The sequence below is a fragment of the Lissotriton helveticus genome, chromosome 1_1 (genome assembly GCF_964261635.1).
Source record: "Lissotriton helveticus chromosome 1_1, aLisHel1.1, whole genome shotgun sequence".
In the NCBI taxonomy this organism is placed as follows: Eukaryota; Metazoa; Chordata; class Amphibia; order Caudata; family Salamandridae; genus Lissotriton; species Lissotriton helveticus.
In genome coordinates, this window is record NC_136057.1 from 1,951,868,867 (window position 1) to 1,951,895,472 (window position 26,606).

Genomic DNA, 26,606 nt, shown 5'->3' on the forward strand with positions numbered 1-26,606 from the left:
CGTACCTGTAAACGTCCCGTACGTACGACGAAGTACAATTCGTACCAGGAGCTGTACTCCGTACGAATCGTACAGAGACCGTACGAATCGAATCCCCGTACGATTCGCCCTCGGACCCCGCTGTATGCGATGTCTGTATGGTTCGCGGCTGCTTTTTCCAACCCGGTTCGTGTTGGGTACGCTCCGTACGACCCTTTTTCTACGGAAGCTGAAAACTCCTGTAGAAGCAGAGTTCACCCCAAAACAGGTACGGAACGGCCCAACCCAGGTACGGTGCGTACTCCCCATGATCGTAGGGGTTCGGCTCGTACACCCCATGATCGTAGGGGTACGGCTCGTACACCTACAATCATGGGGTACGGCTTGTACACCCCATGATCGTAGGTGTACGAGCCGTACCCCTACGATCATGGGGTGTACGAGCCGTACCCCTACAATCATGGGGTGTACGAGCCGTACCCCTACGATCATGGGGTGTACGAGCCGTACGGTGTGTATGTGAATGTGCGCTTTTCCGTACGAATCGCCCTTACCTGACGTGGCCCGTACGAATCGCGTCCTGATCACCCAGTCTGGATCGTACTTGCCGAGTCGTATGGTGTGTGTACGAGTCGTACGGAAACGGCTCAAATACGAATCGTATGGATGGTGATTTTACCGGATCGGAATCGACCCCTTTATGTGTGTTTCAGCAGATCCAGTCAGTCAGCTTTCAGGCAATGTTGCTTTAGCTATTTGATGCCTAGTACGAGTTTTCTTAGTGCATTTTCTACAATTAAATGTGTTTCATTTTCATTAAAGGTTGCTCATTATTTCTGCATGTTTATCTTAAACTATATCATTGCTCGATATTACTTAAAATGCATCCTCACAAGTCACTCATTATCTGGACATTGAGTCCAGTGTCTGTTTCAATACACTTACTCCTTCCAATCCTGCTCTACTTCCACCCTCATCTTGTAAAGTGGCGTTTTGGGATCCTAATGAAATTTACATTTCACAGTGTAACATTGTGTGCTTCCCTCATTAAATGATTGTATTGATGCCAGGATCCGCAGTATTTGCTAAATGTTTGAACAAGTAATAACAGGTATTCTGGTATTGCAAACAACTTCTCTTTAGACAAACTGAGACCAAAACTTTAGAGTCTTTGCTTTTACCTATTTTGGATATACAAAAACTGTGGGATTGGTGCACGTTTATCAACTCCCAATTTCTGAATCTGTTCTTATAAAAGAGCAATATTGATCAGACCCTTATTAGCCTTTTTTATTTAACTGGCCTTTGATGGACCTCTTGGATACTTTATAACTCAGAGTTCTGACATAAACTGGGCTAGTGCTTTTTGCACCTGACAAATCTTCATTTGACTCACTACATTTATCATGATCACCATACTGACTTGACCTATTAAATAGATACCTGAGCCTCTCTCCTCATTGACTGAATGAAGAAGTGTCTTGGATGATATCGGGGTATTAATTGAGGGGTGGTGAGTGCCCACCTCAAATAATAACCACAAGGCCTGTCAGGGTAAACAACTAAGCTCACTAAATAAACCTGGGCTCAACCCCCTGGTAGCTATCACACAGAGTAGCCAGGCTGAATTTAGAGAGAAAGTGTCAGTTATCTATGCAGTACTAAAACAGTAATAAAGTCAAAACAAAACAGAAGAAAATCCCAAAACGAGAGAAACCCAATAAGTAGAACCGGAGTAATGGATTTGTAAAATATGTTCAAAATTGTGTAAAAAAGTGTAAGTGCCAACCGCAGTCATCTGGTTGCACTTGATTGTGACAAGAGTAAACGTTAAGGTCGACCACGGTGGAACACAGGATGGGTGCAGGGAACAGGTTCACGCCTGTCAAACATTTTATCTTCGGACTGCATTTTTGGAATGGAAGTCAAAAATCCTCCCATATACCTCAACCAGCAGACCATCCACCTCAAGAGAAAGAGGAACTTTGCTAAGAAGTAGGCAGGCATTGTGATCAATTTTACAGTTGACTGCTATGTACACCTGCATGATCTGCCCTCACAAACTCTCAGTGAAGCAGAGAAGCAGGCTTTGTGGCAGGATGTCACTGAGTGGGTGAATGGATTGTACTGGAGATGCACACCATTGGTTTTATAAGTTGAGAGTAGGCCTGGAAAGAATAAGTTAGCCAAGATAGTGGTGGAATCTCTTCTTCCTACTGTGGACATGGAAAATGCTATTGACTCACCCCGATGATGCAGCATATATTCTCCAACATATTCAAAAAAAATATAGACTTCAAGATGGCGACATATCAGTGGGTCCCATCACACAACACACACAGAGGGAATACATGACCCGTGTTGAACATTATGATTAAAAGCACAAGTAAACACATTGGTCCACAATAGACTGCATATGGAAGAAACATGTTCCTGAAGAACAGACATTTGAGCACTAAAAAAACTTGGCACTTTGACACCTCTCATACCTATCAGTAAGCAATATCATGGATGAAGGCTTTCTTTCAAAGTAAAACCCGCTTAGCACACACAGAGTGAGTATATTGTAAATATTTAATTCCAGACATAACTATTTATGCTTAACTCTCTCTACCTGCTCTCTCTATTACAGGATATATGTAAAATGTAAAAATATATAGATTTGGCTACAGAAAAAAATTTATTTGACCAGAAATTTTATAGCCAGAATTTTCCCTGTCCCAATTACTGACACACCAAAACCTCTAGAACACAGTCATAGCAAAATGATAGCACATCATGTACTGATAAAAACACAAAGCCATTCTACATAAGAACATTTATTAGCACTCGGTTTTTGAAGCTGTCACCACATACAGATATTGTGTAGATTATGTTGTACAAGTACATCATCAAAACATTCCTTAGAATATGTATTAGACCTCAAACTGATGTCTAACTTTCAGCTTTGAGAAAGCCTTAGGCTCATTGTTATGCTAGGGTGGAACGTGTTGGCTGAACTATATAAACCTATCAAGCACAAGAAGAACAGAACATGTAAATGAAGAATTTGCAGAAAGCATCCAGAATACTGTATTATGTTCAAGAATTCATCAATAGTCATATCTAAAAACAACAATTGTAATTTACCTACAGGGTGCTTGTGCTTGGAATTGAGAAAGCAGCTCTGAGAACATCCGTCTAACATATATACAATACAATGCTCTGAAAAAACTAGCCCTGTGCTGTAACTCAAAATGATGAACCCACCTTCAGAAAGTGATATGGGGCTCTAGTCTCCAATATCTTACCAATATTATTAGGCTATTGGCTGAAACAGCCCCCTGAAGGGTCGGACTCCCCCTGAAGTATTTATGCTACCCTGCACCTTAGGTGCTGCAGGTGCCTGTGTTACTCCCCTGATGCGTGGATAAGCTAAAATGGCTTTCTGGATTTCAAAGGGAGAGTTTTAAAATAAATGCCAAAAAATCGTGCTTCTTGACCTCTTTTCAGATATTTTATAGTTTTCATTACAACAATGGATCTGCTACAGAAAGTACAGTTTCAGCTTGCTTAATATCTATGCAAATATTTTTGTGATCTTAAGACAGTGCCTGTTTCTATTTTAGATTTTCTGGCCACCACTGAGAAACCTATTCATTCCTGTATTCCTCAACTGTTGGCTTGCAAAACATGCTTTGGAAAACATGATAGTGAGTATAACATACACCTAATTCATTGACATTGGTTTCTGTTACGTGGCGATCTCACTTCTGTATTTGCTCTTTAGAAAACTTGTTTTAGTGTTATTTTATTCAAAAAGGATTCTGTACATTTAAATATTCTGCAACATCCTTAATACATTCTGACAATTGTTTAACTTTTTCCGTCACTGATCTTTCTGTATATGTTCAGTAGAACTGACTGATCTATGTGTCACAAGCTTGGGCAAAAGCTGCACTATTCAGTCATTAATTTTATGATTTAATGTTTCAGCCAATAACACTGTAAAGACTAACCCCCAGATGTATCAAGAACCATACCGATTCGCTATTAAGGAATAGCAAAATGCAATGCATGAAGAAATCACTAAAAAATAGCGATTTCTTAAAATTCCTTAATTGCGACTCGCAAATTGCGAGTCGCAATTAAGCAATACCTCCCCATTCGGGAAGACATTCTCAATTTGCGAATCACAATTAGCGAATTGCAAATTGAGAATGCGATTTCAAGGGTGCAGGGGTGTCCAAAGGACACCCTGTTGCACCCCTGAAATTGATCTGTGCACATAAAGGGCATGTGTGTGCGCAACATGAAACTTTGAAAAATGCACTCTAGTGCATTTTTCAAAGTTTTTGCAAATTACCATGAAGTTCAACTTCATGGTAATTTGCGAGCCCTATTAGCGAAATTGCTATTTTTGAAACTTTAATGCATTGCATTTAAGGAATCTCAATTTGAGATTCCTTAAATACAAGTAATCGCAATTTTGCGATTTCTTAATTTGCAATTTTTGCATTTGGGATGATGCATCCCAAATGCAAAAATACCGGTCGCAAAGCCCTTTGCGAGTGGATTTGACCTTGATGCATCTATGCCCAATACAAGTAAACCACCTTATTTCAAGACATTAACCTCTTCGCATATTCTGAAGCTATAGAGTTTTCTATGCACATATTAACAAGCCGTAGCTAAGCGAATATGTTTGCATTTGTATTGCGTGCAGATCTGGCGTGTGCACATCATACAAACTTTAGTCCTATTGTACTAAAACACAACAGCATAAGAAAAATGGATCCTACGTATAAAGTTGCTTTATTTTTATACTATCCATTCGTCGGATGCTTTTGCTCCTTTTAGCCACTGGGCCACTCGCTGAAAGATTTCAGATGTAAACTAGTCCTTCCTGCATTCTAGTGGAAGTGAAAGTACACACCAAAAAAGCCAGTAAATATTTAACGACACTAAAATAAAACAATTCTTCCCATGCCACTCTCAAGGTATAGAAATATTAATTCCATACTAAGGGCTTTCAAGTCACATAATGCTGCCAGTGTGATTTTTGGCTGACATACTATAAAGCCACAGGTGTGGATCTATATTATTTGCCAAAAGTCAAAACCTCTTTTTCCGATCCCTCTAAACGGGGACATATATTATAACAATCGCAATGGAACTTGCTAGGCGTGAATTTGCCCCTGTTTGCCAGTATGCCATACATTAGGCTGATTGATCGGAGAGACAAGAAAATATATGATTGTTTTTGTTAACAGTACTAGTCTCATCTGGAATGGTCTTGCTTGGTATTTAATCCTGCTGCTTTTAAGAGCATTTTTTTGTTTACTGGAATTCAGATTGTTTGTGGAAAATATGGTTAGAAATAGAATTAGGCAATTTTACAATTTAGCGCATTGCCATGTATGTGCATTATTATTTTGTTTACAAAAAAATACCTTTTTTTACGTAGAGAATTCACGGTCCCTTCACATGTAAAACAATTTGCAGTCCTTTCGAAAAGTTGTTTGGGATAAGAATCCAAAGTTTCCTACATTGGGTGAAACTTGAAAATTACCTTCTTCAAAACACACTTGCATATATATATATATATATATATATATAGATCTATATATATATATTCACTGAAAAAACCATAGGTTATAGACCATATACAGTTAGGAATTAGCATTTACAAAACCTTATTTTACTCACACAAAACCATTGAAATTCGCATATATAGTTAGTTGCACTAACTATATATCGCGCACCCGCAATCCACTGCTGATCATGTCACATATTACATCATTCATGACATGGTCAGTGACATCACTGATGACATCACTGATGACATCTCAAATGACATCACTGATGACATCTCAAATGACATCACTGATGACATCACTGATGACATCTCATTTGACATTACTGAGCACATCACTGATGACATCATTCATGTGATAATACGATGAACCTCTTGAGACTCTAATATAACCCTAGATACACTCAGTGTAAACAGACACTCACAGACTGTCACTCATCCATGGAGTTACACACACACCTAGTCAGTCATGCAAAGAATCAATCACACCTCCATTTCCTCAACTATACAGTTATACACACCTTACTTATTCAAACATATACTAACACATATTTACTCTCTTATACAATCCCTGATACAAGTTCACAATGATCCATACAGCCACTCACACATTCACTTACTCTTATGCACAGTTATTTATATATGTCAACTCTCACATGTACTGTGTTTTACATATGTACTTACTTTGACATGTAGCACTGAGATATCCATTCACTCACCAATACACTCATGCACACAGTCAACAGCCCATACAGCTGTTTCCACATGCACTTTTGAACCTTTATGCACAGAGTCATACACCTCCCAGCCACCCACACACACACTCAGTCTCCCATACAAATACTTGGGCAACCAATCAATAACCCATATAGGTACTCATATAGCTAATGATCAACACATGCAGCAGATTACAGAACAACAGACACAATGATGCACAAATTAAGACAGTTTAGTCACTAACCCATGCACTCAGTGAGACACATTTAATCACTCACTCATACAGTCAGTCATGCACCTACTAAATCCTTCATCCAGACACTTATAAATCCACTCATTATTCAATTTGTAAGACATATTTTAACTTTACAGAATTATACAGTCACTGGATGTAGTCATCAGTGATGTCATCAGTGATGTCATTTGAGATGTCATCAGTGATGTCATCAGTGATGTCACTAACCATGTCATGAATGATGTAATATGTGACATGATCAGCAGTGGATTGCGGGTGCGCGATATATAGTTAGTGCAACTAACTATATATGCGAATTTCAATGGTTTTGTGTGAGTAAAATAAGGTTTTGTAAATGCTAATTCCTAACTATATATGGTCTATAACCTATGGTTTTTTCAGTGAATTTTCAAGGTTTTGTAAATGCTAATTCCTAACTATATATGGTCTATAACCTATGGTTTTTTCAGTGAATTTCAATGGTTTTTTAATAGCAAATATCAAAAGCTTTAAAATGTATTCTTCTTTAAATCAAAAAATATATTTTATATGTTTTTAATATAATTTTTTTATGTATTATTTTTTTTTGTTTTGCTACGGGTCCGCGCACCGGGTAGCTTCCCGTTAGCTCAATTTGGTGCCGGGAACCGGTAAACGTTCCGTTTGCGCAACTGCCGCGTTAGAAAACAACATCGTGACGCGTCGCGTAATCGCGACGTATGGCGTTCTCACGTAATGCATCTTATGACGCGCCGCGTTAGCGCACCCGGAAGTGCTACGGAGCGCGAACCGAGGCGCGAAGCGCAGCGCCCCGGAAGCGACCCGGGGCGCGGCGCGCAGCGCGTAACATAAGCGTAACAGGTCATATAACTTGTTATCAAAAGTTTTCATTGGTTCATTTCACTTTTAGCTTCCTAATGATGTAAGGCTAGGTCATGTGACCGAAAAATAACACTTTTCATTGGTTTAGAACTATTTTTTTTCCCAAATGATGAAAACCCCTCCTTGTTTCCTCACTCTAACTTTCAACTTTGTGAGAGGAAGACCTTTTTTCATTACTTAGAAATGGCAAGTCTTGTAGCTGCAGCTGGTGCACCCCCACCACCACCACCACCTCCTAGGAAGAGAGGACCACCTCCTCAGATTATCATTCAACAAGAGGAGGAAGAAGAGGAAGAAGAGGAACAGACGCAAGGGGAGAGGCATTTTTTGCCTGAGGAGCCAAGAATTTCTCATATAAAGGAAGATTTCATATGGCAATTTTATTCATTTCCCCAGGGCCAAAAGAAAGTGAATGCCCGCTATGTAACTTGCCTTATCTGCAAGAAAGATCTGTCCAGAGGGACAGATAAAAAATATAGCTATGGCAATTACACCATGCATCGCCATATGCAGAGGTGGCACCCTAATAATTATAGTAATGCACAAGTACGTGACCTGCAGGATAACCCCCCTCCAGTGGCCAGAACATCAAATGTAGAGGCAGTGACGGGACCAGAGGCGAGGGAGACGGTCCCAAATATACAGATGAAGTTTGGGAGTATCAAACAAGTCTGCGTTTATTGCGGCCAATTGTTATGCTACAGGGAAAGTAGCATCACTCTAATCAACAGAGCTATCGACAATCATGATTGTCCAAAACGCCCCAGAGAATAAATTATCTTTTTTTTGTTGCTCCTGTTGAGCCCTTTATAATGAATCATTTTTGTTTCTCCCCCCCCAAAAAAAACAAAAAAAATATAAAATCGTTCAAAAAATACAAAAAAAGTAAAAAAAAATCAGAAAAATAATTAAAAAAATATACAACAACAAAAATAATTTTAAAAAAAGTTCTTTTCAGAACTACCTCCCCTTTATAAAAAATTGCTAGAATGTTTAGCACTCTGGCAACCTCTATTTCTTTTGAATCGCTTCCCGGTTCGCGCGCCGGTACGCGAACCGGAAGCGAACCAGAAAAAAAAAAAGAGTAAGTATAAGGGAAGGAAACAGAGAGTAATGTTAAAAGAAAGACAGCTAGAGGGAGTAACACAGATATACTGTTTAATGTTATGTTATGTTATGTTATGGGGGGGTTTTGTATAGCGCTCAGATACTCCAAAGGAGTGTCCCGGCGCTTTCAGACCAACAGGTCAGCAGCTAACACATAACACAACAGAGAAAAAAAGAATCAGTAAGAAAAGTAGAAACACCAGACTAAAGACCAAACAACCAAGTTTTAAGTCCCTTCCTAAAGGCATTTATTACAACAAGGGGTGGTGATGGACAGAGTCTCTGAATTAAGCAGAGTACTCTCACCCAGTCAAGAGATCAGGGCTAGATCCAACACCGTTTTTTAGCTCATTGCACCATCCCAGTTTCAGAACCTGGCTGTATGCAAATTAGTCTGTCCCTGGCCCAGTGCATCATGGGAACAGGGCAGACCAGACTACAAAAGCCAATTCTTACACTGGGAAGGAAACAAGCTTCCGGGGACCGGTTTCTGCCATTTCAGGCGTCTTCGGCCCGGCTTGCTTGAATCCTGATGGTGCAATGAGCAAGGGACTCACATCTGAGTATACCCTTCCACGCTTAGGGTGGACAAAATTTATTACAACAAGGGGTGGTGATGGACAGAGTCTCTGAATTAAGCAGAGTACTCTCACCCAGTCAAGAGATCAGGGCTAGATCCAACACCGTTTTTTAGCTCATTGCACCATCCCAGTTTCAGAACCTGGCTGTATGCAAATTAGTCTGTCCCTGGCCCAGTGCATCATGGGAACAGGGCAGACCAGACTACAAAAGCCAATTCTTACACTGGGAAGGAAACAAGCTTCCGGGGACCGGTTTCTGCCATTTCAGGCGTCTTCGGCCCGGCTTGCTTGAATCCTGATGGTGCAATGAGCAAGGGACTCACATCTGAGTATACCCTTCCACGCTTAGGGTGGACAAAATTTATTACAACAAGGGGTGGTGATGGACAGAGTCTCTGAATTAAGCAGAGTACTCTCACCCAGTCAAGAGATCAGGGCTAGATCCAACACCGTTTTTTAGCTCATTGCACCATCCCAGTTTCAGAACCTGGCTGTATGCAAATTAGTCTGTCCCTGGCCCAGTGCATCATGGGAACAGGGCAGACCAGACTACAAAAGCCAATTCTTACACTGGGAAGGAAACAAGCTTCCGGGGACCGGTTTCTGCCATTTCAGGCGTCTTCGGCCCGGCTTGCTTGAATCCTGATGGTGCAATGAGCAAGGGACTCACATCTGAGTATACCCTTCCACGCTTAGGGTGGACAAAATTTATTACAACAAGGGGTGGTGATGGACAGAGTCTCTGAATTAAGCAGAGTACTCTCACCCAGTCAAGAGATCAGGGCTAGATCCAACACCGTTTTTTAGCTCATTGCACCATCCCAGTTTCAGAACCTGGCTGTATGCAAATTAGTCTGTCCCTGGCCCAGTGCATCATGGGAACAGGGCAGACCAGACTACAAAAGCCAATTCTTACACTGGGAAGGAAACAAGCTTCCGGGGACCGGTTTCTGCCATTTCAGGCGTCTTCGGCCCGGCTTGCTTGAATCCTGATGGTGCAATGAGCAAGGGACTCACATCTGAGTATACCCTTCCACGCTTAGGGTGGACAAAATTTATTACAACAAGGGGTGGTGATGGACAGAGTCTCTGAATTAAGCAGAGTACTCTCACCCAGTCAAGAGATCAGGGCTAGATCCAACACCGTTTTTTAGCTCATTGCACCATCCCAGTTTCAGAACCTGGCTGTATGCAAATTAGTCTGTCCCTGGCCCAGTGCATCATGGGAACAGGGCAGACCAGACTACAAAAGCCAATTCTTACACTGGGAAGGAAACAAGCTTCCGGGGACCGGTTTCTGCCATTTCAGGCGTCTTCGGCCCGGCTTGCTTGAATCCTGATGGTGCAATGAGCAAGGGACTCACATCTGAGTATACCCTTCCACGCTTAGGGTGGACAAAATTTATTACAACAAGGGGTGGTGATGGACAGAGTCTCTGAATTAAGCAGAGTACTCTCACCCAGTCAAGAGATCAGGGCTAGATCCAACACCGTTTTTTAGCTCATTGCACCATCCCAGTTTCAGAACCTGGCTGTATGCAAATTAGTCTGTCCCTGGCCCAGTGCATCATGGGAACAGGGCAGACCAGACTACAAAAGCCAATTCTTACACTGGGAAGGAAACAAGCTTCCGGGGACCGGTTTCTGCCATTTCAGGCGTCTTCGGCCCGGCTTGCTTGAATCCTGATGGTGCAATGAGCAAGGGACTCACATCTGAGTATACCCTTCCACGCTTAGGGTGGACAAAATTTATTACAACAAGGGGTGGTGATGGACAGAGTCTCTGAATTAAGCAGAGTACTCTCACCCAGTCAAGAGATCAGGGCTAGATCCAACACCGTTTTTTCTCACTGCTCCATCAGGATTCAAGCAAGCCGGGCCGAAGAGGCTGAAATGCCAGAAACCGGTCCCCGGTAGCTTGTCTCCTTTCTGGTGAAGAATTGGCTTTGTAGTTTGGTCTGCCCTGTTCCCATGATGCACTGGGCCAGGGACAGACTAATTTGCATACAGCCAGGTTCTGAGCTGGGATGGGGCAGTGAGATAAATAACGGTGATGGATCAAGCCCTGATCTTTGGACTGGGTAAGAGTGGTCTGCTTAATTCAGACACTCTGTTCATCACCACCCCCTTTTCTGTATCGTTTTTGGCCACTATAGGTGTGGCAGGGTATACTCAGACATGAGTCCCTTTCTCACTGCTCCATCAGGATTCAAGCAAGCCGGGCCGAAGAGGCTGAAATGCCAGAAACCGGTCCCCGGTAGCTTGTCTCCTTTCTGGTGAAGAATTGGCTTTGTAGTTTGGTCTGCCCTGTTCCCATGATGCACTGGGCCAGGGACAGACTAATTTGCATACAGCCAGGTTCTGAGCTGGGATGGGGCAGTGAGATAAATAACGGTGATGGATCAAGCCCTGATCTTTGGACTGGGTAAGAGTGGTCTGCTTAATTCAGACACTCTGTTCATCACCACCCCCTTTTCTGTATCGTTTTTGGCCACTATAGGTGTGGCAGGGTATACTCAGACATGAGTCCCTTTCTCACTGCTCCATCAGGATTCAAGCAAGCCGGGCCGAAGAGGCTGAAATGCCAGAAACCGGTCCCCGGTAGCTTGTCTCCTTTCTGGTGAAGAATTGGCTTTGTAGTTTGGTCTGCCCTGTTCCCATGATGCACTGGGCCAGGGACAGACTAATTTGCATACAGCCAGGTTCTGAGCTGGGATGGGGCAGTGAGATAAATAACGGTGATGGATCAAGCCCTGATCTTTGGACTGGGTAAGAGTGGTCTGCTTAATTCAGACACTCTGTTCATCACCACCCCCTTTTCTGTATCGTTTTTGGCCACTATAGGTGTGGCAGGGTATACTCAGACATGAGTCCCTTTCTCACTGCTCCATCAGGATTCAAGCAAGCCGGGCCGAAGAGGCTGAAATGCCAGAAACCGGTCCCCGGTAGCTTGTCTCCTTTCTGGTGAAGAATTGGCTTTGTAGTTTGGTCTGCCCTGTTCCCATGATGCACTGGGCCAGGGACAGACTAATTTGCATACAGCCAGGTTCTGAGCTGGGATGGGGCAGTGAGATAAATAACGGTGATGGATCAAGCCCTGATCTTTGGACTGGGTAAGAGTGGTCTGCTTAATTCAGACACTCTGTTCATCACCACCCCCTTTTCTGTATCGTTTTTGGCCACTATAGGTGTGGCAGGGTATACTCAGACATGAGTCCCTTTCTCACTGCTCCATCAGGATTCAAGCAAGCCGGGCCGAAGAGGCTGAAATGCCAGAAACCGGTCCCCGGTAGCTTGTCTCCTTTCTGGTGAAGAATTGGCTTTGTAGTTTGGTCTGCCCTGTTCCCATGATGCACTGGGCCAGGGACAGACTAATTTGCATACAGCCAGGTTCTGAGCTGGGATGGGGCAGTGAGATAAATAACGGTGATGGATCAAGCCCTGATCTTTGGACTGGGTAAGAGTGGTCTGCTTAATTCAGACACTCTGTTCATCACCACCCCCTTTTCTGTATCGTTTTTGGCCACTATAGGTGTGGCAGGGTATACTCAGACATGAGTCCCTTTCTCACTGCTCCATCAGGATTCAAGCAAGCCGGGCCGAAGAGGCTGAAATGCCAGAAACCGGTCCCCGGTAGCTTGTCTCCTTTCTGGTGAAGAATTGGCTTTGTAGTTTGGTCTGCCCTGTTCCCATGATGCACTGGGCCAGGGACAGACTAATTTGCATACAGCCAGGTTCTGAGCTGGGATGGGGCAGTGAGATAAATAACGGTGATGGATCAAGCCCTGATCTTTGGACTGGGTAAGAGTGGTCTGCTTAATTCAGACACTCTGTTCATCACCACCCCCTTTTCTGTATCGTTTTTGGCCACTATAGGTGTGGCAGGGTATACTCAGACATGAGTCCCTTTCTCACTGCTCCATCAGGATTCAAGCAAGCCGGGCCGAAGAGGCTGAAATGCCAGAAACCGGTCCCCGGTAGCTTGTCTCCTTTCTGGTGAAGAATTGGCTTTGTAGTTTGGTCTGCCCTGTTCCCATGATGCACTGGGCCAGGGACAGACTAATTTGCATACAGCCAGGTTCTGAGCTGGGATGGGGCAGTGAGATAAATAACGGTGATGGATCAAGCCCTGATCTTTGGACTGGGTAAGAGTGGTCTGCTTAATTCAGACACTCTGTTCATCACCACCCCCTTTTCTGTATCGTTTTTGGCCACTATAGGTGTGGCAGGGTATACTCAGACATGAGTCCCTTTCTCACTGCTCCATCAGGATTCAAGCAAGCCGGGCCGAAGAGGCTGAAATGCCAGAAACCGGTCCCCGGTAGCTTGTCTCCTTTCTGGTGAAGAATTGGCTTTGTAGTTTGGTCTGCCCTGTTCCCATGATGCACTGGGCCAGGGACAGACTAATTTGCATACAGCCAGGTTCTGAGCTGGGATGGGGCAGTGAGATAAATAACGGTGATGGATCAAGCCCTGATCTTTGGACTGGGTAAGAGTGGTCTGCTTAATTCAGACACTCTGTTCATCACCACCCCCTTTTCTGTATCGTTTTTGGCCACTATAGGTGTGGCAGGGTATACTCAGACATGAGTCCCTTTCTCACTGCTCCATCAGGATTCAAGCAAGCCGGGCCGAAGAGGCTGAAATGCCAGAAACCGGTCCCCGGTAGCTTGTCTCCTTTCTGGTGAAGAATTGGCTTTGTAGTTTGGTCTGCCCTGTTCCCATGATGCACTGGGCCAGGGACAGACTAATTTGCATACAGCCAGGTTCTGAGCTGGGATGGGGCAGTGAGATAAATAACGGTGATGGATCAAGCCCTGATCTTTGGACTGGGTAAGAGTGGTCTGCTTAATTCAGACACTCTGTTCATCACCACCCCCTTTTCTGTATCGTTTTTGGCCACTATAGGTGTGGCAGGGTATACTCAGACATGAGTCCCTTTCTCACTGCTCCATCAGGATTCAAGCAAGCCGGGCCGAAGAGGCTGAAATGCCAGAAACCGGTCCCCGGTAGCTTGTCTCCTTTCTGGTGAAGAATTGGCTTTGTAGTTTGGTCTGCCCTGTTCCCATGATGCACTGGGCCAGGGACAGACTAATTTGCATACAGCCAGGTTCTGAGCTGGGATGGGGCAGTGAGATAAATAACGGTGATGGATCAAGCCCTGATCTTTGGACTGGGTAAGAGTGGTCTGCTTAATTCAGACACTCTGTTCATCACCACCCCCTTTTCTGTATCGCCTTCCTAAAGGCAAGCAGATTGACGGTGCTGCGGAGTGACAGGGGGAGAGTGTTCCAGAGCTGGGGAGCAAGACGTTTGAAGGAGCGTCCACCAGTCCGAGCCTTCTTCACCACTGGGACCACCGCAAGAGAGAGAGTTTCTGATCTCAGAACCCTGGTGGGTTTATAGAAGGCTAGCCTTTTCTGAATGTAGGTCGCTCCAGTAGAATAGAGCGCCTTGTGGGCCAAAGTGAGGGCCTTGAAAGCAATTCGCTTTCTGACAGGGAGCCAGTGCAAGGTGGATAAAAGATCAGAGGCACTGGCCCGACGGGGGAGACCATAAATGGCGCGGGCGGCCGAATTCTGGACTACCTGAAGACGCTGCATCAGGTAGTCAGGCAAACCCAGGTAAAGAACATTGGAATAGTCCAGCCTCGATCCTATGAGGGCATGGACGGTAATCTTACGATGGTCAAGAGAGAGCAGAGGGAGAAACCTCCGCAACATCCTGAGCAAGCCAAAGCAGACGCCCACAAGGCCAAGAACTTGGGCTTTCATGGTCAGGCCATTATCAATTTTAACCCCCAGGTTTTTCGCCACGGTGGAGGAAGATGCCGGTGGAAACATGTCATGCGGCCACCATTCCTGCCAGCTCGGGTCGGATTGGCAGCCGAAAAAGAGCACCTCAGATTTTCCAGGGTTAATAGATCTATTTACCGAAGAAAAGATGGAAGAGGGTATAATTGTGAAAAACAAAATAGATAAGGAAGTGAAAGAAAAAAAGGAGAGTAGAAGAATAATAAACAAGAGTTTCTTAGAGAATGTGAGTGAATGTTCAAAATAAGAAGAAAAACAGTAAAGGATGTGGAATGAGAGGTAGGGATAAAACCGGACTAAAAGAACAATCCTGAGGGAAAGTGTTAATAAAACAGTGAGCAAAAGTAAATAGGAATAAAACAAGATGTATGATAGTGACTAAGGTTAAAACATGTGGAATAACAGAGAGAAAAAACAGAAAGCAGAAAAGAAGAAGTGACAGAAAAGGAATGATTGAAACAGCAAAGAAATGTAAATAACATAGGGGCATATTATCAACACAAGCGATAAAATTATCGCTGCTTTCATCGGCAGAAATCTGACGCTAAAGCCGCTTTTGCAGCAGAAATCTGACGCTAAAGCCGCTTTTGCAGCAGAAAACTGCAGCTAAAGTCGCTTTTGCGGCAGTTTTCTGCCGATAAAAGCAGCGATAATTTTATCGCCTGTGTTGATAATATGCCCCTTAGTGTGCTTGAACTACAGGGAGAAAGCATAATGAACAAGTAGTGTAAGAGTGATCAGTCAGAGACAGTGAGAGTAATAGAGACGGAGTGAGTGAACAGGAGTGAGGAACTATGAGAACAGAGGGACTGAGAAAAAGAGTGGAAGGAGTAGAGTAAGTAAGTAATAGAGAAATGAATGAGGGAATTAGCAAAGGCAGGAAACTGAGGGTTAAAGAAATGAAGCAGTGGAACTAATAGAAGTTAAATGTGATAGAAATGTAACGAAAAGAGTACAAAACATTTACCTTATAATTGTCGTTAACTTAGTCACTTGTTATTTTTATACTTTCAATCTGTGAAAGAAACAACAAAAATGTGAAAAATATTAAAACATGTATTTAAAAATTAGAAAAGACAAGGGAAAAGATTGACAATCATCCAATTTTACAAAGAAATAAAGTTAGAGATAAACATGCAGAAAAAAAGAGAAAGAAACGGTGATAGACAGTCAGAGACAAAAAGAAATTGAAATAGAGTAAATTACTAAGAGAAAAAAAAAGAAGATACTTTCAGTGACAGAAAAGAAGGATAGAAGAGAAAACTAAATTGAAGTTGTGAAAGCTACTAAAAGAAACTGAGTAAGGTAAACTATATAAGGAAAGGGTGAATAAGGAAAAGAGAGTGAGGGAGAGAGGAGACAGAGGAAGTGAAGGAAAGAGTGTCAGATACAGACTGAGTGAGGCATCTACACAATGTGATTCATAATGTTAGGAAACACAGGTAATGTAATTGAAAAACGTTCAATTTTTTTTGTTTATTCCACAATCACATCACTTGCGTTTCCTTTGCTTAGGTATCTCTTTGTGCAGATGTAGTCTAGCATATGAAAGACTACGCAGAAGGTGACCACTGTATGCAACAACTTTGACACTTACAAAAGCCTCTGCTTCTCCATGCCCCCTACACAGTCCTAAATATATACATTTTAAACTAACAGTATCTTGTTGTAGATGAAGTGAGGCCTATCTTGCAACATTGGTGCATCTTTTGCACTGCTGCTGTGTCACAAAAGTGACACAACGGCAGCGCAAAAGAGGTGCACGGCCATCATAAAACTGCCCCTAACATTTTAAATGATTGTTTCAGGATGCCGATAAGGTGTGGCCTATCCAGAGGTTTGTTTGAGGTGAGGCCTACTCAGGGTTGCAGATGAAATTTAGGCTTGTTGAAGAGTACAGAGGAGATAATACTTGTGCAGGCCTACCAATGAAGTGAGTCATGTTGTGGAAAAGTAAATTTTGCCATGTTCTGTGTCCCTACGCGTCCTCCATCATATGTTATATGTGCATGATTAATATGCATATGTTATTCCCCATGTTTGATTAAAGACGCAATTACAGTTGTGTCCACCTCTAGTATGGCAGTTTCCAGTTCTCGTGAATACTACGAATATCAGGCCTATGTAAAGCTACGTTGCCACGTTTCTCAGTGTGCACGTTATTCCATTGTAAAGTCCCCGTTTCTAGGCCTCAAAAGGGCCCGGACACCAGATTCAGCTCCTGTCTCCTGTCTCCTGAAGCCCCGCGGAGGAGTGATACAACCCCCACCTGTATCCTCGACCCTTCACTTACTTCCTGCCTCGCAGTGCCCGGTTCAGCCTGGCTCTGCCTCTGAGTCTGCCAAGACTATGTTATGATTCCAGTTATCAGTTCAGTCCTCTTCCTCTGCATTCCTAAAGCTACTGAACTGCATCAATAGTTTCCGTCATTGTCTAGCCTTTACGGCCCCATGTTAGAGAAATACTGTATTAATGGTCATTTAATATTCTTCATCACGCACTACATGTAGAATAATGCATGGTCCAGTCTTAGTGTCTGTTAGCCTTTCCCCTCCTGACTTCTAGTTTATATCAACATGTTCCCTAAACATCAGATACTAGATACTGTTTAGGTACATGTCGCCCTGACTCTCCAGACTTCAGTCTCTGCTCCTAGCACAGAGTTCGAATCCCCCAGCTTCTCCTAGTGATACGTCATTGCCAGTTTGCGCGCACCATCAGGTTAGAGGTCCCGGCTCCTTAGGTAGCCCCCTCCATGGTTTCCGCCCCATTCATGACATATTCTGTTACGTTTGCATCACATGTCTATGTATACGCCCTGTTACACCTCTTTTCACCCTTATCTTTCGCGACTGCTACGCGTCACGCCTTCTGCTCCACCCACTGCTACGCCTATTGCGATGTAATGCTATGTGTTTGCGCTATGTATATATGCTCATGTACTGTTATTAAAAGTTACGCCGTCATTCCCGATCCTGTCCCCGGCAGCTGCCATCCTATTCCTGTGCAGGTGGTCCTGTTCCTGTCCTTATGCTGTATTAAACCTGCAAAACTCCTACTACCTCGAATCTTGACTCTTATTTATTGAGCTATCTGTTATTCATTTATTCATTCAAAAATAGGGTATTATTTATTTATTTACCACATAATGGCGCCCGAATAGGGACTTGCCCTTTCCCCACGCGTCGGTGAAGCCACGCCGACCCCCTGACCCTCTGCAGTCGTGACGGAACTCTTCTGCGCACCGGCAGATATTTCTGCTTCAAGTATCCCTCAGGCCCACGGAGGAGACGGAGGAGGCGGTCCAGCATCCAGACGAGACGGTGGAGGAACGCGGCGAGTCCCGACCAGAGCCCAAGCCGAGAGTCCAAGGTCCGAGGTATCCGGAGGTCCACCCGTAACTGAAGTCCGAAGTTCGTCGTCCGTCGTCGTAGCAGTCCTGTCCAGTCCGAGGCCTTCCGTTCTTGCTGCCCGGTGAGTACCGTTACTGGGGTGGTATCTAGACAGGGTCAATCTAATTGACTCTGGTCTGTGGGTTGGTGGTACACAGACTCACAAACGAAGTGTCCACTCTGGTGGATGCGGGTCCTGACGTGTCTCTTTATGAGACCGGTAAGTTTCGTACTGTTTCAGCAGTGCATCTAGTTTCTGTTCTAGTCAGTTCTGTTCTCGAGAAAATTCATGTATTCTGTGTTCCGTATTCCAGGTAGTATTCTGTTCGAACTGTTATTTTAAATGTTCTTCATGTATTTTAACGTCGTGGTATGAATGGGGAATAAGTATCGTGTTCATTGTGTATTGTATTGTGTCTAGATTACAGTCCAGTCATGCCCTTGTTTTCTAAGTTACGTCAGTTAAAAACTAGAAAGGGTCTGCTGGAAGCAGCAGTTCCAGTTCCGCCTAGGGACAGTCCAGGTCATTTTATGTATCAGAAGCATGGCATAAGCGCCATATTGTATCTAGATTTATGGGTAGAGTATACCAAACAGTTAGAAGAAAAGTATAGATGGCCCGTATCGGGCACATGGGATGCCGAGTGCATCATGCGAGTAGAAGAAGCATTATGGAAAAAGAAAGCCAGACAGTCACAGAAAGATGCCATCGAGTTATGGCGCAAAGAAGCTCATAAAAGAACCAAAAAAGAAATCAGAAAGTCAGAATTAAGTAGAGAATCCTCAGAACGAGCACAAGAAAAAGAACTAATCGAGATAGGTGAACAAGTTAAAGCCGAACAATCAGAGAGACAGAGGAATGCTCTTATTAAGGGTATGTATCCTCTTCTTGCCGAGGGCTTGCCAAAAGCGACCCCGGAGGCATCCAGTAACTTTCCGCCACCATTAGTTCCGACCAAGCTACGTCACAAACCGACCGCAGCTGATATTTTTATTTCGTCCTATTTGGACGACACAGTCCCAGAATATGCAAATCCTGTTCGCGCTCCGCCAGTCCCTGTAAATCAGGCACTTCCCGCTCCTCCAGACACCGGAGTACCTGTTACGGTACCCCCGGTCCAGCCCGCCATACAAGTTCAGCCTACATTTCCATTTCCCACTCTGCCAGGACGAAAAGCATCAGTTGATGATTCTAGTTTAGGGGCCGCAGGAGGAGGTCCTCCTCAAACCCCGCCGCCACATAAGCGTTTAACGACAGCCGAATTACATATGCAAGCGTCACAACGTACGCCCAGACATCAGTCTGTTGCAGAAATAAGAAAATCCCTTGCCGAATGCTGCTATGACCCAGTCCCAGGCGAGGATGATATGGTTTTATATTCATTACGCGTAAGGAATGTGGCCGAGTATCTAGTCACCCTACCGGATATGAAGGAAGATCTAGACAGAATATATCGTTTCATCCGTACAGGGGAAGATCCAGAAAGCATTGGCGAGGCCATGTCTCAAAGGAAAGCTGAGACCCAGCTCATGATATTAAAGTTTCTGATCAATTGTCTAATAAGAGAACAAGATTACCCGTCCAAAGATCAAGCCGAAATGAGAACCCTGACAAAGTGGAGTGATAATATAGCCGAGGGTAAGCACAGAACCATGAGTGCTATGGACAGTATGTACAAGAAAATTCGTAAAGAAATAATAAGGTTACACGATCAACGTAAAGCAGCACAAGTAAGCGAGAAAGAAAGTAACTCTGATACTGAAGAGGTAGAGGACGAGAATCCCGACAGAATAGCGTATGTAGGAAAATCTAGATTTCCAGATCGCCATTTACGCCTAGAACACAAGTCTACTTTCCATCATCCAGCACCAGAACAAGGTTCTCTAGAACAAGTATTCCAAGCTACCGATCACATTCTGAAATCACGAATCGGTTACAGTGAGTTGAGTACCATGCATGAACAAGAACTAGTCCGATCAGCAGTCCGATGGATTACTGATTCTACCACTTTTCCAGACGAAATAGTGGCACAAATGTTTCTGAAAATGCCCCCAGCCGAGCAACGACTGGCGGGTATGTATATGATTCAGCACCTCATTACATTGTATGAGGGTCAGCACTCTGATCCAGGCCCGTTACATGATATCCTGAACGAGTTACTCCAGTATAGATGGAAAGGTTTAGGTACCGATTTAATTAGTGTCGTTCTAGAACAGCGTCACAAATATAGAACGTTTTTGAACCCGCATTTTGTTCATGTCTCACCCCCAGAAAGTAAACCATTTTACATGGAGAGACAGAATCCGTTACGAGAAGTCCACCCAGTTAGAGGAACGGGTGGCGAACTAGAACGAGTGTTTGTTTACACTCCGATTACAAAGATGGAACTCCTAGAGATGAAGAAATTAATTCCCTGTCATGATAAAGATCCAGCAGGGTTCCACCGAGAATTAAAAGACATGCTCCGTATGGGAGAATACACGTATCCAGATATAATTAAAATGTTAAAGGTTCTGCTGCCCGCAGGGGTGTATGAAAAGCTCAAGGAAAAAGAATGGGAGGTGGGAGAGAAAAAGATCGATTGGGCAGTTCTAGAAGCTGAAGATAAGGCACGAGTACCAGGTACCGGTCTTGGAGCGAAATGTAAAGAATTACCAGAATTATTAATACAAGTTTTACCCAGATTATTGACAACTAGAAAAGAAGACTGGGATGCAATCTCAGCCTGTAAACAGAAACAAGATGAAGACATTAGTGATTTTTATTCTAGATTTGAGAAATGTTTTAGCATTAACAGTGGTCTCAAGACAAGTAGTGAGTCATACCCTCATCTTTTTGTTACTAAATTAGTCGAGAATTCAAGTCCACCAATTAAAAATCGAGTTTTGAAAGTCGAAAGTACCTGGCAAGCTAATACCCCATCCCAGATGTTGCAGATGCTCCAATACCACCAGAATAGAATCAGGGAAGAGCAAGAACACGAGAGAAAACGTATGAAAGACACGAAAATGAAAGTACTAGTTGCACAATCTGTTCCTCAAGACAGTCAGAAGAGGGGTCCAAATCAAGCCAGTCATCCTGCAGCTCCCGTTAAAGGGAACTGCAATTATTGTAAACAGCCAGGTCATTTTATAAATGAGTGTGCAGTTCTGAAACATAACATAGCTACCGGTAAGACTAAAGAAAGACCACGTCCGCCTAGACAAGAACAAGTTTTACAGATTCCTCAGCCACAGAATGCACCACAGACAGTTACAGCACCGCAGCCCATCGCTGCAACACAGCATGTTACACAGCAGATGTACCAGTATGCACAGTCTGAGTATCCAGAGTACCAGCAGTATTCATGAAACAGCCTAGAGAGGGAGGTAGGCTTGCCTCTCATCGAGATACCTGTAGATCAAGAAGGTCCCTATGTTCATAGTCAAGTACTAGGGAAAGATAGAAAGTTTTTGATTGATACAGGGGCAAGTAGGACCACAATTAGCCATGCCGAAGTTCCAGGGGCTCCGCTCTCAGGCTCAAGAAATGTTTCCCTTGGATTTTCAGGAAAACCTATCGTAAATGAAATATCAAAGCCAGTTACTCTAGAAGTAGGTCCATTGTCCCGTACTACTGATCTGTTACTTACTAAGTCATGTCCAGAAAACCTATTAGGCATTAAAACACTGAAAGAATTAGGTGCAGTTATATGCTGTTCCCCAGAGGGAATACGTCTGTTCCTACGTGACTTCAAGGGTCACTATGTATTACGAGATTTTGATCCCAGATTGTCTAATGTTCCGCAGCATTTATGGGCGCAAGGTCCAACTGATGTAGGTTACATGCAAATCACACCCCATCGTGTGACTCTCAAGCCAGGTGTAGTGTTACCACGAATCAGACAGTACAGATTGCCACCTGAGGCTGTAGCAGCCTTATCCAAAATTATTGACTAGCTCATCGCTCAAGGAGTAGTTGTAGAAACTGACTCCAATGTATGCAATTCTCCGATCATTCCAGTCATGAAACGTACTGATCCAAATGCACCCCCAGTGTATCGATTAGTGATTGACCTACGAGAACTTAATAAATGTATTACTCCCCAGTATCCAGTAGTCCCAGATATCTCTTCCCTATTAACAGCCATTGATTCCGAAGGCACATTTTTCACTGTCATAGACCTCAAGAATGCATTTTTCAGTGTCCCCATTCATCCAGACAGCCAGTTTCTTTTCGGATTTTGTTTAAATGGAAGGAGCTATATGTTCACACGAGCTCCTCAAGGTTTCACAGAAAGTCCTAGTATTTACAGTCAAGCACTTAAGAGACAAGTAGACAACATTCACATGCCAACTGACACTGCCCTGCTCCAGTATGTCGATGATCTACTGATCACAGCCCGTTCTGAGCGTGCTTGCGAGCGAGCATCCCTTACAGTCTTGTATTTCCTAGCCGAGATGGGGCACAAGGTGTCCCCTTCTAAGCTTCAATTCTGTGTCCAGCAAGTGGTCTACTTAGGACACTTACTGTCCAAGAGGGGTAGGCAGTTGACACCAGACCGTATCCAGTTAATAGCGAGTCTTCCTCAGCCCAAGACCCAGAAGGAGGTACGTGCTTTTATCGGCCTTACTTCTTATTGTAGACAATGGATTCCTCAGTATGCATTTCTAGCCAAACCACTGATACAGTTAACGACACAGGAGGCAGCCGCACCGACTGTCCTCCCTTGGACGTCTGAACATACACTTAGTTTCAACGAGTTAAAGAAAGCTTTATGCCAAGCTCCAGTCCTAGCTACACCAAACTACAGTAAGCCTTTTACACTTTTCGTCACTGAACGCGAAGGTACAGCATTATCTGTTCTCACACAAGATCAAGCAGGACAATACAAGCCATGTGCTTATTTTTCGAGCACATTAGATCCTGTAGCCCAGGCTCTGCCTGCGTGCCTCAAGTCAGTTGCAGCCACAGCCCTAGCTATCAGACAAAGTGATTCCATAGTATTAGGACATTCCTTGACAGTACAAGTTCCACACTCCGTGGAAGTTCTTTTAAACCGAACACAGACTCAGCATTTGACAATTGCACGTTTAACAGGTTATGAATTGACACTGTTTCAGCCACACATAGAAATCAGACGCTGCAACATCCTGAACCCTGCTACATTGTTACCATCAGTTAATTCAGATTCTGCCACACATGACTGTGTGGAAGTAGTTAACATTACGACAAAGCCAAGACAAGATCTGACAGATATTCCGTTACCAGATCCCGACCTGACACTTTATGTGGATGGTTCATGTATGAGAACAAGTACAGGAGAACTAGTCGCCGCATATGCAGTGACTACCGACACCGAAGTTATTGAGACACACCGTATTGACACCCTGTCCGCTCAAGCAGCAGAGCTAGTTGCTCTGACACAAGCCTGTATACACGCTAAGAACCGGAAAGTTGTACACGACTTTGGAGTGCTCTGGCAGGAGAGAGGTTTCATGACTTCTCATGGAACCAAGATTCAGCATGGTCTCCTTATTCAAGCTCTGTTAGATGCCATACATTTACCGACATCCATTGCTATCATGAAGTGCAAAGCACATACGAAAGTTACTGACATTATTTCCCAGGGTAACGATCTAGCAGATCGCACAGCCAAGCTTACAGCACAGACTCCAGACATTCCAGTTAATCCGACACAGACACACACTCCAGATCCGACTACATGCATGACAGTTAAGGACCCTACACAAGATGTCATAGATATCCAGTTACATGCTACTCCTGAAGAAATCAAGAAATGGTCCGAACAAGGAGGGGTCCAGACAGATCAAGGATGGTTAACGAAGGGTAGAGCCACATGGTTTCTCCCCGACTCTATGGTTCAAGTCATTATCAATACCGCACATAGTCCAGCACATTTAGGAGAAAAAGCTATGCTAGACAGTATCCAGAACATTTGGTTCAACAAGCATTTACGAGCTGCAGCCAAGCAGAAAGTCCGTACCTGTATGATATGTTGTCAGTTTAATCCAGGTAAAAGTGTCCCGGTGGAACAAGGTGGATTCCAGCCTCCTGACCACCCTTTTGAAGTCCTCCAGATGGATTATATTCAGATGGAGCGATGTCGAGGTTTCAAGTATGTCCTTGTAGTTGTATGCGCTTTGTCCAGGTGGACAGAAGCATATCCAGTCCCAGATTACACAGCTGCGACCACTGCCAAGCAGTTGGTTCGTGAGTTCTTCCCCCGTTATGGACTCCCTAGAGTCGTATATTCTGACAACGGCCAGCCATTCTCATCTGAGTTGATGAAGCATGTTTCCCTCTTGTTAGGATACCAGTGGAAGTTCCATTGTGTACGCCATCCTGAAGCAGCAGGTCTCGTAGAGAGACATAACCAGACCCTGAAAATTCGCATCGCTAAAGTGTGTAAAGAGAAAGGTGTGGACTGGCTAGTAGCTCTGCCAGTTGCCTTGTTTTATATGCGCATGGTCGCACATTCCAGATCAGGTCTGTCCCCGTATGAGGTCGTTTTCGGCCGCCCCCCTAACATGTGGGGTACTCCTAGACCCCGAAGTATTACCGATGTTTCAAGTAATATGCTGACAGATTACCTAGCTTCCTTGATGTCTGCCCTCAACTCTTGTCGTTCACAGGTTGCTGCCGCATTTCCAGACAATACCGAGGTGGCACCGCATGAAATCGTTCCAGGATCCATGGTCCTTGTCCGGAATTTTGACCGCTCAAGTCCGCTGGAGCCTCGTTGGAAGGAGCCCCGACAGGTTCTCCTCGCCACCCGTACAGCCGTGAAGTTGGAAGGTCGCAAAGGCTGGGTGCACCTTTCGCACGTGAAGAAGTTTTATGGACTGAAACCCGTCTCAAAGAACATTTCCCAGGATTTGAAGGATTGCCAAAATATTGTTCTCAAGGACTGTCCCGCAAAAGACATTGCTACAAACCCTCCCCTGTTAGAGAAAACTCCGCAGCAGGAATATAAGTTGAAACTCCGGTCTAGTAAAATAAGTCAGCCAGTTTGATTGTCTAAGTCCTCCCCTAGGTGAAACGGTTAGACTGTTTCTGACATGTATAAAATAGACCCCCATAGTGAGAGAGTTAGTCAAAACTCAATCCGATGTATCATTTTTCTATGTTTCATATTATTTCTCAGCATTATGATTTCCTGCACCAGTTATGCATTTTACCTGTGTTTCCCAGTTTCTCATGTAAATACGTCTTCTAATGCTACAGTAGAACACACGTTTAGTGATCTACCTCCTCATGAACTCTCTTACCGCCTCGCTATGCGAAATAATTCTTTTATCCGCATGCTACATTACTCGCACCAGACCAGCAAAGCCACTAATTGTTGGGTGTGTGGTCGACTCCCCCCTTTCCAGACACCGAAGGGAGTTCTGCCACTTTTTCCTTATCCGTTTTCACATAATGGTTCGTGTGGAGCATGGTCCACGTTAACGTCATCCTCAACAGATATGTCTTTTCTTAACAGTACATGTTTTCCAGACAAGCAAGGTCTCCCCCACAGAACCGGGTTAGATCTAGAAAATGAAGTTTACAATTTAGGTAATTATTCTTCGAATTTCATGGTCCTGAATGTTCAGTCTGATACTACCCCAGACTTACCTGCTATTTCAGTACTACCAGTCAAAGGCGAATTATGTGTCCGAAATAATGGTTCCGTACACGTAGGACATAGTGATTGTACTACTATTGTCAAGTATAGTGACAGTGGGAAATCTATCTTCAAAGCTTCACGTCATTCTTATTTTATTTGTGGTCAAACTGCATATGTTCGTCTGCCCCTCGATTGGGAGGGAACCTGTTACATTGCCTTCCTACTGCCACCAGTTTTCCTAGCCCCATCTGATTATCATAGAAACACACATCTAGTACACATTAGACATAGAAGGGAGTCCCCAATTGTCGATTATACTGAAACTGCTCTAGAACAATATACAGATTTCAATAGAGGTTTCTTTTTCTTTATAGGACCTATCCAGAATAGTAAACTAATCCGTAGGTTAACCAGAACCCTTGAAGCTGTAGTAAATGAGACTGCCTCTGCTCTAGGTAACTTAACCGAAGAGCAATCTGCTATGAGATTTGTAGTTTTGCAAAATCGTCTCGTCCTTGACGTCATATTGGCCGATAGGGGCGGGGCCTGTAGGGTCATCGGATCTAGTTGCTGCATTTTCATTCCAAATAACGCGCCGTCTGTTTATTCAGCTATAACCAGACTCCATAAAATTGCCCATCTGTTACACCAAGATCCAGGCACCTGGACATGGTCCGGTTGGTTCTGGAATATAATTTCCGCCTGGGGATGG

General features: G+C 43.9%; 1 protein-coding gene across 1 annotated transcript in view; it reads left to right on the forward strand.

The window, feature by feature from the left end:
- KCNT2 (potassium sodium-activated channel subfamily T member 2) overlaps nt 1–26,606 on the forward strand; it is a 1,660,679-nt gene that overhangs the window by 656,871 nt on the left and 977,202 nt on the right. Inside the window, exon 11 of the mRNA XM_078650345.1 lies at nt 3,588–3,671. Coding sequence (XP_078506471.1) covers nt 3,588–3,671 — 84 coding nt within the window. The remainder of the gene's footprint in view (nt 1–3,587; nt 3,672–26,606) is intronic.